The sequence below is a fragment of the Athene cunicularia genome (assembly GCF_003259725.1).
Source record: "Athene cunicularia isolate RWA chromosome 2 unlocalized genomic scaffold, athCun1 chr2_part1, whole genome shotgun sequence".
NCBI lineage: Eukaryota > Metazoa > Chordata > Aves > Strigiformes > Strigidae > Athene > Athene cunicularia.
In genome coordinates, this window is record NW_020799095.1 from 111,060,723 (window position 1) to 111,076,566 (window position 15,844).

At 35.2% G+C, this 15,844-nt stretch overlaps 1 protein-coding gene across 5 annotated transcripts in view; it reads right to left on the reverse strand.

Annotated features, from left to right (window-relative positions):
- Positions 1 to 13,563: 13,563 nt before the first annotated feature.
- RB1CC1 (RB1 inducible coiled-coil 1) overlaps positions 13,564 to 15,844 on the reverse strand; it is a 67,497-nt gene continuing 65,216 nt past the window's right edge. For all 5 annotated transcript variants that reach the window (XM_026841823.1, XM_026841821.1, XM_026841822.1 and 2 more), the window contains 2 exons: positions 14,899 to 14,969; positions 13,564 to 14,550 (listed from right to left, as the gene is read on the reverse strand). In XM_026841823.1, coding sequence (XP_026697624.1) covers positions 14,473 to 14,550; positions 14,899 to 14,969 — 149 coding nt within the window. In that variant the 3' untranslated portion in view covers positions 13,564 to 14,472. The remainder of the gene's footprint in view (positions 14,551 to 14,898; positions 14,970 to 15,844) is intronic.

Sequence of the window (15,844 nt, forward strand, 5' to 3'; positions counted from 1 at the left end):
TCCCCCCCCCCCCTTTCCATACCTGTATTTTCCTCAAGTATCAGAGGTACAGAATGATTGTTAAGGACACATTTGACATAAACCTGTGAAAAAGTATTTAAAGTGAGACTAGATTCTTAATTGTTGAAAAATCAAACATTAGATAGAACAGATACTGAGAGCTTCTAGCTTATACATGATTTCAAAAATACCTTTAAATTGATATACCTTTAATAATATCCCAGAATGCAGCCTTTCTCATGAAGTGTATTTTTATTTTGGCACATGTATTTCTTTGTAGGTGGTTGTTGGTTCCTTTTATTATTTTAAAGATGTTGGAGAAAGGCCCCAACAACATTTTTGTGACCAAGCTTGCCACTGCATGATCCTGTAACATCTCCCATGGAGTGTTTAATATTTAAGACTGCTTGAACTCTTGCAGAGCACTCCATATCAGTTAATAGACTTCCTTGTCCACGGCACTGCAGATGTTAGAGAAGTCAAAGGTTCATCTCAGCAAGACACTAATAGAAAACATTCTTACTAAAGATAAGGCTTCTCATGAATAATGAAAAAAAAAAAAATCAAAGGCAACTTCATCAGTTGTCTTTTGGCTCATATTTCCTGTCAGAGATTACTTTCGCCTAATTTGGAAAAAAATAATATTTCAAAGCAACAGCAGGTTTTTTATTAGTTTCATAACTTCATGGGAATTTCCCACTATTGTGGCTGTGATATTCAGAAATTTAAAGTATATAAAAAAAATCTGCTTTCCTCACAGTTACCCATGCAGTTGTCATTGCTTTCACCAGCAGAAAAATCTCTACCCTTCTCCCCTGCTAGTCATAAAACTGTTGTGTAGAGATACAAATTCCTACTACAGGTAAAAGGAAGAAAAAAAAAAATGTCTATCCTTCCTAAAAGTTAGCAAAACCAATTCCAAACCGAATGGTTAGGACTAGTCTACTAAATTCAGTTTATAGGTGATGTTTTGCTGTTACCTGGATTTACAGGTCTTCATTTAAATAGTACTGCTCTGCAATCAGGAGGCATTACATTAATTTCATTTGGCATCATTGAGCCTCGAAGCAAGAGAGATGCTTTCTTCCAGCACGATGGAAGATCTGGCATTTTTAATTCACTTTCTCATGTGTCTTGAAGTCACTTAATCCTCTATTTGCCTGTCTCTGAAGATAATCTCATAAGAAAATGAAGGTATCATATTTGTAAACACTGTTATCAGAAAGCAGCACCTTTCTCCCTGAACACATGCTACTGCTGCAGTGTCAGCTGCTGGCATCCTAAATAACCATGGGTTGTTTTTTTTTATTTTCAACCACTGCGTGTTTTGACACTTAGGTGTTAGAGGAACTGCAGATATGTAGATTTCTAACATAGTTATTATGGATTTTCAGTTAAAAAACCCCAAGAAAATGGAAAAATAATTGGAATGTACAGATCCTAAATCTTTGATGGCTTTGGACATCATCTGCCCCACAGTGGTCTGGGATGAGGAAAACGAGCACCCAGAATCATGAGCATCTCTGCAAAGCCCAGCATTTCATACTCAAAAACTGTGGCTCATTACGAACACTAGACTATGAGATATCCTTTATCTGAAGCCACTGAGCTGTTTCTCTGTAGTAGGTGTTTGTACCAGGTAACATTACAGTGAAGCCTAGATAGTGATAATGGTACAACAAATTAAGGGTAAAAGTGTAAGGCAAGTGCCTATTTTTTACCCCCATGTAAAACAGTGAGAAATCTTCCTGGCCTTTATTTTTAGCATATACAGCAGAGCCTTGAGCATTTCTTCAGTATCTCTAGTGAAAGCAGTGTGAAAAGGCCTTCTTAAATCTCTGAACTGGTCAGAGACACTCTTTTAATATAACTTATATAACACACTAGGGATTGTCATTCTGCTCTGGAAATATAGCCCCATGCAGTTCATTAACTACTTCATATATTTGCATTTTACGAACAGTGAGATTTATGGGAACCTTTTTCCATGCTAGAAAATCAGATACTGTGAAAACGAGGATGCATCAGAATATTTGGTGAAGTACGTGGGAACCTTCAGAAAACATCCATAATCTTCCGCAAACAAAAAGCAGCACAACTCACATTGAGCCATGCTACAGCTGCCTATGTGGCTGATAGTACCAGCATGTAATCCTTTCATCAGCGTGGAGACACACATCAGCAAACAACACTCTGTGGATGTCACTGGACCCAGAGTCCCTCTGGCTTTCCTTCAAGTTGCAGCTACCACTGGCCTTGCTCCTCCCAGCAGTCTGTGCCCAGCAGTCTTCCCCCTGTTGTCCTTTTAATTGTGGGAAAAAATCAAAATTTCCTTGCCCCTTCAAAATTGATAGCTATTTCTGCCATGAGAATACCTAATCTATGAACTTCCAGGATTATTCTAGAATTTGTATCACACTGATAATTTCCACCTCAAATGTGAATAAAATGTTTTTCACTCTGATATTTCTTACAAGCTTTTTCAAGCGGCTAATACCACAAATTATCAATTTTAATTTTTACCCTGAAGACAGCAAAATTTTTCTTGCTTCTTCATAGTTTTAATGTCTTCCTGAAAGAGAAGTAGCTATTTTCTCTTTAAAATTGTTGTCAAAGAGGCACTCTTTGAGTGAGGTGTGAAGTCTACAGGTCAGAAGCAAACTATCAGCAGATGAGCTTTAGCTGCCTTGCACAGCACTGCTTCTCTTCTTTCACAGTTAAGGACTTTGGGGTAGCAAATAATGAAATCTCCTCAAGGCAAACAAATCTATATATTCTCCCACAGTATCAAATAACAGAGATGAGAAATCAGGAGACAAGGACAAGGGTGAAACATGCAGTGTAGAAAGTGGAAAAGAGATAATAAATGGGAGAAAAGGAAAAAGATGCAGAGCAGCTGCATATTGTAAAGCTTAGTCTATGTGAAACATGGACCTAGAGAAGCAACTCAACCTAGACCCTTACTTCCATTCACCACAATGTTACACAGAGAAGTGAGTGCAATTACAACTAAACGCTATTACTAAGAATCAGTGGAACTACAGCACAGTAAAATATTGTTACTTATCCTTAAGTCAATAGCCAGCAAGTTACTTCATGCATTAACTGTAGTTCTCCCTTCATGATTTGTTCTAAAACTCTGTTATTTCTCAAAAATTTGAAGGCTTTTCTTCTTCCAAAGCAGGATTGTAGCCTGTATAGTCCCATGCTGCTTTTTTTATTTCTTTTTTTTTTTCTTTTTTTTTTCTTTTCCTTTTTAAACAGAAGATATGTTCACTCACAAATCAAAATTAGAACTTAGTGGAAAGAGAGGAAACACAGGCTACTTAAACTAATGCTTTGCAGGAAATTACTCTGTTTTTGATGTCTGTCTTCAACACATGCAACTTTTAAAAGCAGACCCAGAGGAAGCTGGTCTAATGAAAAGACTAATCTAAAGTCACACAGAAACAGGCAACAGGAATACCAGCTTTACATTAAGCACATTCAAAATATCACAGTCATATAGCTATCCACACAGCAACACTATTGCTGTTTTCATGCTACATAACCTACATAGAAACATATGTTAGAGGCAGAACACTAACAGCTCAGGCATACTGCCTTGGTCACAATCATTTGCCAGAAGATGAAACACAGAAAGAAGAAAGCAAATAATTCCATTGTAGTTGTTATTATATTTATTGTCTACTTCCATTGTTCATCAAATAAACAGACAAGAAATGTCTTAAAATCACAAAAAAAACCCTGTTTAATTACCCTGCACACATAATTGGATGCAGTTCAATAGAAGAGAACCTTGATATCTTAAGTCTGGTTTTAAAATAAGAAAGCATGTAATTATCTTTAAAAATAGATTTAAACATTACTTATGTCAAACAGTTGTATAATAGTTTTCTTTTTTTCCTTTTCATTGAAGTAACCCATAGATTTTGTGTTATAAAAAGACTCCTGGATTCCTGGGACAACAGTTGAAATAGTAACCTATCAAGATCTATTTTATGCCTTCAAAAATTTGACAACAGACCTCCCTACATTGGAATTTCATCACTTTTTTTCACATCTAGTATGGATTTTAAATGAAAATGGCATGAAAGTTGAAGTAGATGATTTAGTAGTTATAATCACATGCTTGTTTAAAAAGGGATAACTAAGCATACGGAAATGGAAGTGCTACTACTGCTCTGTCATTTATATAATAACTGTATTCATAGACAAAAAAATCTTCTCTCGGAAAGAACCCAAAAAAGGTTATGTAACAGTGACAAACATTGTCCTGTAGAAACTATTCATTTATTTTAAGAAGCTAAAAGAAATACACACTTTCTGGAGGTGTATTAAAGATATATAAAAATTCCACAACCACAAGTGGTTGGAACTCTTGAGTATTTCTGATTGGAAGAGTCAGAGGTGGCAGAGCAACAGACAGAATTTTTGAGGGTGCTCAATCAGTGTCATAGATTTAACTTCTTTGAGAATATGTGCAGAACGCCTTTACCACTGATACTGCTGCAATACCCTTAGCACCCAGCTGAAGGGTTAAACTTCAAGAACACTTTCAGCAATTACTTTTTGTTCTGCTGGCCAATGAACTAAAACCTGTGCTAAAGGGTTCTGGACCATATCAGTACAAATTCCTGGGATTTATGTTAAGAGGAATCACAGGAAGCTTAATGGCAGGGCTTTTTCAGCCCCACACTGTTCTCCTCTTTCTCGCACCTACATCCAGGGGTCAACGCAGCCACAGCATCATGGCTCAATACAAGGAAAGGCACCAGACAAACCAACATCCTAAAGAACCTGCTCATTGATTTTGTGTAACAAGTAGCCACAGGCTGTTAGAGTCAGAGCTCTGGTCTCACCATGGTCTACTGCTCCTCAGCACATGTTCAAACATCCACTCCTCCTTTGCTCCTTTAAACTGCCTCCATCACTTTCACAGAGTTTACAACAGGGATAGGGCTTGTAATATGGAAACAAACCAGCTCCAGAACCCACAAAGTATGATTTTTTAAGAAAGTCATAGTGTTAAAGCATCATATGGGAAAAGAGCATTTTGTTAGAAACAAATATACACCACAACGCTAATGCAAGCAATGGGATAGTAATTACAGTATGAACCTGGCAACCTCAACATCTGACTAATAACCTGCTGTGAAAACACATCAAACAAGTCACCCAGGCAGCAGAACCGGCCATAAATGGTGGGTGCATCACTCCCCTGCAATGTGCACGAGGTACCATTGATGAAGAAAGCAAATACACTATAAAACTAGCAGGAAGCAGCTGGAGAACTGAGACCATTATGCTGGGGCTTTCCATTACAACTGTTACAACCCAGCCTGAAAACAATGCACTTAGTCTACAGCAAAGCAGTGCTGGCATTAATTTCTCACCTGTAAATTCAGCAAGAGAATCACAAGAATAAACAGTGCATGCAGTGAGGCTGACACCATATTTACTGAAGATGACAAGGTATGGCCATGAAGGAAAATAGCATCCAGCATGTAACAAAGTGATTCAACTTCTGCAGAAATCCCCCATGGAAAAAATAAAAATCCCATCAACCCAGGGAAATAATTGAACAGGTTAAATATAACAAATACAGAAAAAAATGAAAATATGAAAAATGAGTGAAAAGTATTTATGGAAGATGGTATAAATTTTAGGACAAGTAGAAAGCAAAAGGATTGCCATTTTTTCCCCCACTTTTCCTTTTTCGTACTGGCATAAATTTCTCCCTCTGAGTTCCCATTGCATAAATTTTTCTCATTGATTTCCTGCACTCAGCACATGTGGGTTCAAGCTCTCAACTAAGGCTCTCTGTTCTTTAGGCTGTAAAAAATAATTTTAAAAATTTCCAATTCATTTCTCAATACCAGTGAAGATGGTAACCATAAGCTCCTAAGAATACTCTTCTCACACTGGTCAACCTGTAAAGCTCAGCAGAAGAGGAAAATAGCCATTAGCACAACATAGCAGATATGTCAATTTTTCTCATCTTTTAAATCTGATTTCCAAGAACATCTACTGGGCAATGACTGAACAGCCTCATCATGAGATTTCTTTTTTATTTAGATTGTGCTTAAAAGTATAAGATGTATTTTATATTTTTTTTTTTTCTTACAACAAAAATAATACTTATTAGCATAGCTTTGGTTCTCTTTATCGACACTGAGGATGCTTGAACAAAAATTTCTATAAAGTTGGCAAAAAAACCAGTCAAATTATGTGCTGAACACCTGAATAGGTTTACAATTTCATTTTCTGTATCTGTCATAGGAAGCAAGGACAGATGCATTCATTTGAAGAATTACCATATAGACAGTATTATCTTTAAAATGTTAATTTTTGCCTCAAAATTTGATTGCCAGTGAAATTACAACAGAATTACCTAAACTAGGCTGACATACAGTGACACCTAAAGATGCTTCTGCAGAATAAACCGCTACATAGCCTGTTTAAAACAAAAGATGCAAAACAGATCCACTGATTTCAGTTGAGTAAAACAGAAACAATCATTACCTAACAGCTAAAGGAGCAAGACATTACAAAAATAACTTGACAGAAAAGTTTAAAATACATGTTTAATAGAGAAAAAAAATCATTTTAACTTCCTCCTTCTCATAGCTTGTTAATGTATCTATTTTAATAGTTGGTTTTAAGAACGCTTTGTAGGTAGGAGAGACTGGTGCCATTGATGGCTACTAAACAGCTGTTCTATTGCATAGAATGTGTTGCAGTTTTGATGTTTAATTTTTGTAATTAAGGAAAAAGAAATGAACTGTAGAACCCTCTTGGAGAAAGCTATTTAATCAATGGCCTAGAAGTTTGACAGCAAGGTGTATTCTCTTAACAGCAGATGACTCCATGCCAGGCTACACTGTGGCATGTCTGCTCACAAGAAGTTTCCTAACTGTTAGATGTACTTCTAGGAGACATTACAAGTTCATAACAGTTGGGATTTTCTGAAAAAGAACTTTCTACTACAGACTTACCCACCAGCTCCAGCACCAGGGCATTAAAGCTCATGAATTATTCTTCGGCACCAGTAGATAGGTTAAAATTACATACGTGCAATGGAAAATATGATTCACCTACACAAAACAAATGCATATACTTCATCCAACCATACAAGGATATAGAGAATGAACTTGAGTTGTCAAAATTAAGTTCCTCTTTCCAAACTCACTAAAGAGCTGGAATGAGTAAAGTGAGACAAAAAGACAGAAAAAGAAAGATTATCACAGTCAAAAGACACCATATAATCATAGCTCATCTTGTTTCCTACGCATTATTGGGTCATAAGTTTAACAAAATGTCTCAGGATGATTGCTAAGGAATGATATCCACAGAAAGACAGAAAGTTCAAGATGACACTTGTAGATTAGGAAAGAAAGTAGTAATCTGGCAGATGGAAAAGCACTGAGATTCATTTTTCCTTCTTTTTTTTTTTTTTCCAAATATGCACATTATGGAAGTCTAATATAAAGCTGAAAAATGTAGAAAATCCCTCTAGATAGAAATTGAAACGTATAAAACTCAGCTGAAAATAAATTACAACTTCTTAAATCAACCGTTGTAAAATTGTACTTTTTTTATTGTATTAGGTCTTACTCAAAGATAAATTCTAAAAGTGGTATGTGATTTGATACACACCACAGTTAATATAGGAAACTGGCTTAAAGAATAAGAACTGACCCACACAGGCTACCAACATACAGTTTCCAGAGATATCCATGAGGAGAACTGCAAGTGTCAAACAAGGCATAGATGCAAGGCTGCAATTTTTACTTCTGGCACTATGTGCCTTTGCACACGTTGTTTCACTTTGTAATGGTAGTTTCTCAGATAATGGAGAGAGCACAAATTGTGAGAGCATGGTATGTGGAGATACAAACTGCTACGCTCTGAAATAGCATACCAACTATCTCAAACTGGTCACCCTGGTTTTCGGGCATCAAAAGTAAGTGGATAATCTGGAGACTCTCATGTCTTTCCCAAGATGCACATTCTGCTCGGAAATTGTCATCATAAAAAGAACAAGAATGTAATCATATGTTCAAGGCAAGTTTTAATGTATTACTGTGAGAACAGATGTGGAAGAGACAAGAGCAGGAAAAGAGCACCTAATTACCTAATTGAAAAATGCATCCTCATGCATACGAAAGCAGTTTGACAAGGAGTCATAAACTGACATTTCCTAATTTTTCAGTGCTTAAAAATTTAATCATTGCAGAAGCTGAAGCATATGCCATCACAAGTATATACATACAATGCAATCATACATACAATCATAGTTTAGGTTGGAAGGGACCTTAAAGACCATATAGTTACAACCCCCTGCAATGAGCAGGGACTCTTCCCACTAGATCAGGTTGCTCAGAGCCCCATTCAACACCATCTTGAATGTTTCCAGGGATGAGGCATCTACCATCTCTCTGGGCAACCTGTTCCAGTGTTTCACCACCCTCACTGTACAAACTTTCTTCTATCTAGTCTAATCTACCCTCTTTTAGTTTAAAACCATTACCCCTTATCCTATCCTATACACAGGTTCAAAAGATCTGTTATTCTGGACCAGCCACAAATCAAGTACAACACTGTATATGTATTTACACTTTACTGTTAATTTCGAAGGTTTTTTTGCAAACTCTGTAGCAGTATTAGTATTACAAGGTTGACAGAAGTGTATTTAATTGCATGCATCATATTTCTGGCAAATTATTTTTGCTTGCAAAAGTTCACTTATACATATGAGCTACAAATATAAGGATTATGAATATGATGAGTATTACAAGGTCTAAAGTTAAGAGAGTATTTTACTTCTTAGCTCTTTTATACCTTTTAAAGGTACAATCTCTGACCATTTACTTCAGTCCAGTGCAAGAAAGTTTAGTATGTACCAAGAAAGATTATTTCTAGCTTACAACCTTTTTAATAGCAGACAGTTGATTTTACTGGGTTGGTTTCAATTGATTTTGTCTATGTATAGAGTAGTTACACAAAACAAAGCTCACTTCTGAAGTTTAAAAAATGATCCATTTTCTATGTTATCAGGAACTTCTTTGCTAAGTTTAGTATTCATCATAAACATTTCCTACTATTTCAACCATGGTGCTAAAAATATACCTCACTGTTCACAAGAGACATGGTAGCCAATTAATGATGAACAGAACCCTGCGAGAGGCACAGCTCAGCAGTCTCCTGATCACCCCTGCAATTACATTATGCATTAAGTGCTAACATTCAATTCCTTAAATTAATACAGGCTTAGAAATACAAAGCTACTTAAAATGGACTTCTACTCCTTAAGTATTCAGGATCTTTAGACTATTCTACTTGTTTGTTCTTGATATTTTTCCTACAATAACACCAGAACGGGTAAGCTCATAAATGTTAAACACTTAACAAAACAGAAATGCTTTGGTTATATAAACACACAGTTCTAGTCCAATCTTTACCAAAAAAAAAATTTAAAAAAATGAAGCATTACTCTGAATTGTTCTGGACCTCTAATACTTCCAGAATGGGTAAACAGGGCCAAAACATAGCAGCTTTGGCTGCAGGTATCAGTATTTGTTAAAGGTGTGTGCACAAGCATATATCCACGCATTCAAAATAGGTAGATCTCATGTAGAGATCTAAAACAGAAACAGGATTTATTAACGTGATGACAAAGGTTTGCCATTAGGACCCTTTGGCAAATGGTACACATTCTTGATTAGGAGATACTAGCAACAATCCTCCTGACACAGAAAAATCTGCTATTTCGTGATTTTGCCTAAAAAGTAAAGTATGCAGTGAGTGGAAACCACCCGTTAAGAAAGTTCTAAGACAAATAGGTAAACCGCAAATTTATATCCAACAAGCAAAAGTTAAAGAAGAGCAAAGCTGCCACCCACAATCAGCATTGTAGAATTGAGACAAAAATATGGAGCAAATATTCAGCAGTGCAGTAATATATCATAAATTCATGGCTTGAAACATTCTACTACAAATGTGAAATAGAAATATTATACAGAACAAAAATTTGTTGTGTTTCCTGGGAGTCACCATAGAAATTATAATTTGGCAGCTGTGACATTTCTTGTGTTTAGAATTAAAAAAAAAAAAAATAGTGAAAGCATGTGAAAAGCTAGCATTTACTTAATTACTTTTTTGAGAGGAAAATTTTAAAATTACTCAAATTATACCATCAGTTTCAACCCAGGCTTCAGAACAAATGACTAAATTCAATGTTTGCCAAGTTAGTTGTAAACTCAAGGCCTTTAGTGAAAAAGTCACAGCAACTCAGTCAGAGCGGGGGGTTGGAAGAAGACAACCTTGGGAGGTCCCTTCCAACCTCACCTGTTCTGTGAGTCTGACACTGCTTAAGTGCATCAACATTCAACTCAATTCTTAGCCAGTATTTAGAGTCTGGGGACTAAACTTTCCCCTGCTCCTCATTATTATATGTGAATGTTGTTAATATGAGTGAGCGTTACTACAGTGAGTGCTAAAGGAAGTAACTGTTTATCCTTTATCATTTATCATCACTGTTTTAGGCTGTGGAATGGCCTGTAAAGTGATCTAAAGATGTCAGTGACCTTAAAATGTAGTATTGAAATAGCTCATTGAAGCTTAATAGGCAAATGTAGCTTGAAAAGGCAAAAAAAGTTCTTGTATAGTGAATGCTTCATTTCTAGAATTATCAATCTGGTACTAAGAAATAAATCCCTATGTTACAATTTATTAATGAAAAATGTATAGGAATAAATAAGCACTGCAAAATACTATTTAATTTTTGCTATGTTTGCAGCCAATTTATCTTCTAGCTAAAACTCCACAAAACAAGAAAGGATGCACTATTGTGTCACTGAGGAAGCCTGCACTGCAAAAAGGCATAGAATAAATTTGCAAAGGGCAGACTTTCCAGTGCTGCTATGCAACATATGTAATGACAAGTACATTTAGGGAAAAGTGTATACTTAAGTGTTAAAATGGTCTATGAGTAGGACCAGTTTAAATTCAAATGAACCACAGAATTCTAAACAGCAGAAGTTCCTGACTTGAGACCTATTGCAGAGCGCTACAAAGAGCTATGTGCTTCTGAGTATTCAAATGGATGCAGCCTTCCAAGAATACTAAAAAACCACCCAACATTTAAATTATCACATCCTTTTTGTGTTAAGTCTGCAGGATAACATTTGCTTTCAATGAGCTTTCTCTACCATTCATGTTCCTTCTTGCACTTCAAAAATATAGCTGCCTTTGTCTGAAGCCAGACTTACAGAATAAACATGTATTACTAGCAGCACAAGAGGCCTCTCTAGCACTCACTAAGTTTCCAACATACAGCTGCACAAAAGAATTAGCAAAATCTCAGATCATTGCATTTATCCTCTATCCTCCTTCATCTCCTCTGATTATTGTCCTTATCCAAATTATATATCAATACACAAAGTTTTATTATGGAACAAGATGAAACACATAGGTGGTGCATAACAAGCATAGTTTCAAGAACTAGTAAGGTTGTGACATACAAAAAGTATGTAAACTACATTTTTTTCAATGACTGTTCAGAATCATTACTGAGTGTGTTAGAAGTTTGTTTGACAGCATTTCCATTTCAAATATACATAAAGATTATAAAATGAAACACATGACAAATATTCCTAAAAACCAAAGTCATTGCTGGTTATTTATATTTTAAAAATACAATGTCATGTAACAATAACAGATACATCCTGGTATTCTTTTAAGTGGCAGATATCAGCAGGGAAGGACTTTTTCTTCCCTGTTTGCATTACAGTACTTTATTTTAATCAATTTATTTAGGTGTTTCACAACTTCACTTTCATATATTGCTCATGTGTTTCTGAGTTATGTAAACATCAGTCATGCCTTTCAGCTAGAAATCAAGCCAACCTTCATACCATCATAAATCAACACTGCTACTGTCCACATATAAGCTTAAACACATATATATTTTTTTTTAATCTGGGCAACTATAAACTGAGACTAGAAAGCTCAGTTTTTTTTACAGACCAAGATGAATTTCTGACTTTTGGGAGTTTTTATTTCTCAGTGTGGCATTCTGGACCCGCCTCACTTCTGCATTCAGGACACCATCTCAGAACCTTCGATGAACTTCATGGTATGTCATCCACTGAGCAGCAAGATGCACAGGCCTTAGTACTCAATGAGATTAGAGTATCAGAAAATCACTTTAATTTTGTATGCCCAAAAAGGAGTGCTGCTTGTAGGTGACATTCCTGTAGGGCCATTGCCAAATCTGGCTTTATCCCATCTGGAGTAACTTGACGAAGGCATCCTTTCCTCCATGAAGAAATTCTGGGGGACCTTGTATCTATCTTTGAAGTAGACTTACTCAATAACTGAAGAGTGAGGTCTCACACTGTCGTGCTGGATTGCGTGTTGCTATATGGATCCATTGCTGCTACTCAAGAATTAACTGCCCTCCCAGGAATGGAAGGACTCTGTGCCTCTTAGCAAAACCTGATGGCTTTTTAGTCCCTGAAAGACAAGTACTATTCACAGCAGAGAAAGATTATGAGAGCCTGGGAAAGTTTTGTCAGTGGGGTAAACGCTTGGCATATTAGAAGGAACGAACTGTGCTACACGTGCACCTTAAACCACTTGTGACTCAGTTGACTAAATGAAGACTGCACCAAATTGCAGACAGAACTGAATTCCCATTTAGTTGAAGGACAAACATTCAGTGATAAAAAAATTGCATCATGATTTTTTGGGCTTTAAACCTGTTTTATAGATCTATGTTATTTATATATTTATATACACACATATATGACTCAACTATGGTAATATCGTTCTTGAACAAGGCACATTTTCTTGATAAGTAATTTTAAAAAGTCGGTACATCAACAATCAGGTAAGAATGCAACTTGACAAAATGACATTCTGTTTTCAAGAGATCAACTGTCTTACATTTATTTCAAAGCTGTTATACAATTACAAGCCCATGCATTTCATAAAAATCTGAACTTATAATTGTTATGGAACAAAATAAATAAAGCATATACAGAAATTTCTGGGTATCCAAGTGGACTGGTTAGTCTGGAGGAGTATTATTTGCAACATATGGGCAGTAGCATTGACATTTTCATGTGATCTTTTCTCTCTCTCTCTTCCTCCTCCACTCCACACCTTCTGAAGATAAATCACAGTTGAATAACTCTATGGATTAAGTCCTAGACATAAGCTCATAGTTGAATCCAGAATTTCACTTTCTATGCACTTATGGTACATCTTTTTATACTGTTAATAAAAAACATAAAATAAATTAACTACATTTTTAAAATGTAGCCAGTATAGCTATTTTGAAAAACATCATTTATCCATTTAATAAGCTGACAAAATTAATTTCTGTCTACTTAAATTCTTTTTTATGGTTACAAGGTAATTCTTGTAACTCCTGAATACCTATTCTAGAAAATTTAGGTATTTATGTTGAATGAAACTGTTGGAGGAATCAGAGAAGCTGTAACAGATTAACAAAAAATAAATACTATAGATAGTATTTAAAAGGCACACAAATACTTCAAACACATACAGTTTCAAATCTTTATTGTTTTAAAATTCTACATGTCTTTTACAATTACAATAGTTTGTTACTTAAATGACTCTTGTATGGTTAATGTACAATGAGTTTTTTTCCTGAAACTCAACCATGAAATACAATTTCATCAATATGATTTTTCTAAATAGATTAATACAAGATTTCTGTTTTGTGGGGAAGAAAAAGTGCTTCACTTTGAACAAACAGCACAGGTGTCTTCCCTTCAGAATCTGTGTGATCAATCCATCGAAAGTGCTTTTGAAGATTGCAGATCTAACTGTGACTGATTTTCAAAATCAGTCTATCAAATTACAAGGTTTCTTTTTAACATTAAAGACCATTTTCATGTAATGAAACAAGTTGCAGTAGTTATTTTTATTCATCTACTGAGGCAAACTCATGTTGAAGAAAAATTATATGATTATCTGCATGCAATGAACACTCCTCTTTAAATAGCTGATGAATTTTACACATATAAAGAATCTGTTAAAGAGTGCAAGTACTTTGATAATGATTTCACAAAAGGACGTATGCTGGTAATAATGGTAACTAACATTTAACATCTAAATACAAGCTAATGTATATTTAACAGGCAATTAACATGGCTAACAAACCATGTTTCATGTGGTTGCCCTTTGAGAAAATGAACTCATTTGGTCCACACTCCTAAAGTTATCTGGGTAAAAAAACTGCAACAGTTAGGGCCAGAGTTTTTGATGAAATTCTTGTTTCTAAAATGTGACCAGTTAAAAAGTAAAAGCAGTATATCAATGACGTATCTTGTCACATGACCTCAGTATAAAAAGATGGCCTCATATTTGGAGCGATGAACGAGAACTGAAGGACAAGTCAAAAAAGAATGAAGACAGAATGAATAAAATTTTGTTGTGTTATACTTTCTTGTTCCATGGTACTGCTTTCACTCTGTAGAATTTTGTACCCAAAGGAACTTTAAATCTGTTTTGTGCCTACAAAAAAAAAAAAAATACAATTACATTAGAAATGTGAGTTTATTTCTCTTATTTTTATATTTTTAAGCAGAAACTGATTCCCAACCCTCAGCATTTACAAAACCCTTTGGAGTCTGTCAAGGTTCTGGGCAGTATGGACACAACTACCCCTGCCACTGCTCACGTGCTCTTTTTTCCAGTTCCCCTTCTCTTACTATTCACTGAATAAAAACCGGAGCAAAAACCTAGGACAATTTTAATTATTAAAAGTAGTCTCTACATATTGAGTGAGATTGTTACAAACATTAAATCTGATTTGCTTGTCTATTAATTTTATCAGATGATTTTCCATTACTATTTCTTTACCTTTTTTGCCTGGCAATATTCTTTCTCCATCACTTTTCCTAGCACCCAAGGTCTCCTAGATGCACCTGAAGCTAAAGAGACAATATATTTATTATTTTAAATAGTCAGCTACGGTAACAGGATAATACATTCAATACAGTTAAAGACTATTTGCTAAAATTATTTCATTGATAGCAGAAATTCTTAAAAAACCTTTTAAAAATAAATTAACAAAAATTAAGTAAGTGTGATATCAAGTCAGGTCACCGGCATTTTCAAACAAAAAAAATATTGATTTTTCAGTTTAATTTTTGTTTTAAAAGCTAACATTAGAAAACACAAAAGAAAATCAAAATTGAAATTAATGATTCTAAATTACTCTCATCAACCAAGCTTGACCTTCTAGTCTGATTTAAGACAAGAATTTCTTGAAGTACTTCAAAGAACAGAAAGTCTTCTGTACTCAGCTGTTATTACTGCCCTTAGTGAAACATTTCATTATTTCTCTGTGTTAGTGATGGAAATTAGTTACTCATAAGTAATCACTTTAAAGCCATAAAAGTCTGCTAGTTTTGATTGCAGCCTTCTAAGAGTACCTGATACTGTCCAGAAAGCAGAAAAGTAAAAAATCTCAATAATAAACTGACAGATCAAAAAAGCAACAGTGGGCATAAACTTTCAGCTTGTAGCCATTTCTGTAACAGTAAGGAAATGCATATGGGTCTTGTTTTTCAAGAAATTATACCTATTTTACTTGCTTTGCTCTTTTCTAACTATCACTAATCATGCCATGAAGAAAACTTCAAAACAGACAGAAGGAACAGCTCACATATGCTCTGCATAATACTAAAATCAGTGCTTTTCTAAGCATGACTATTTATGAGATACAGTATCTAGTGACTAGAACATGAGTCACCCAAGAAACAGAGGTTGAAATTTTAATCTTACCCTTCAAGTTTAATCTGGC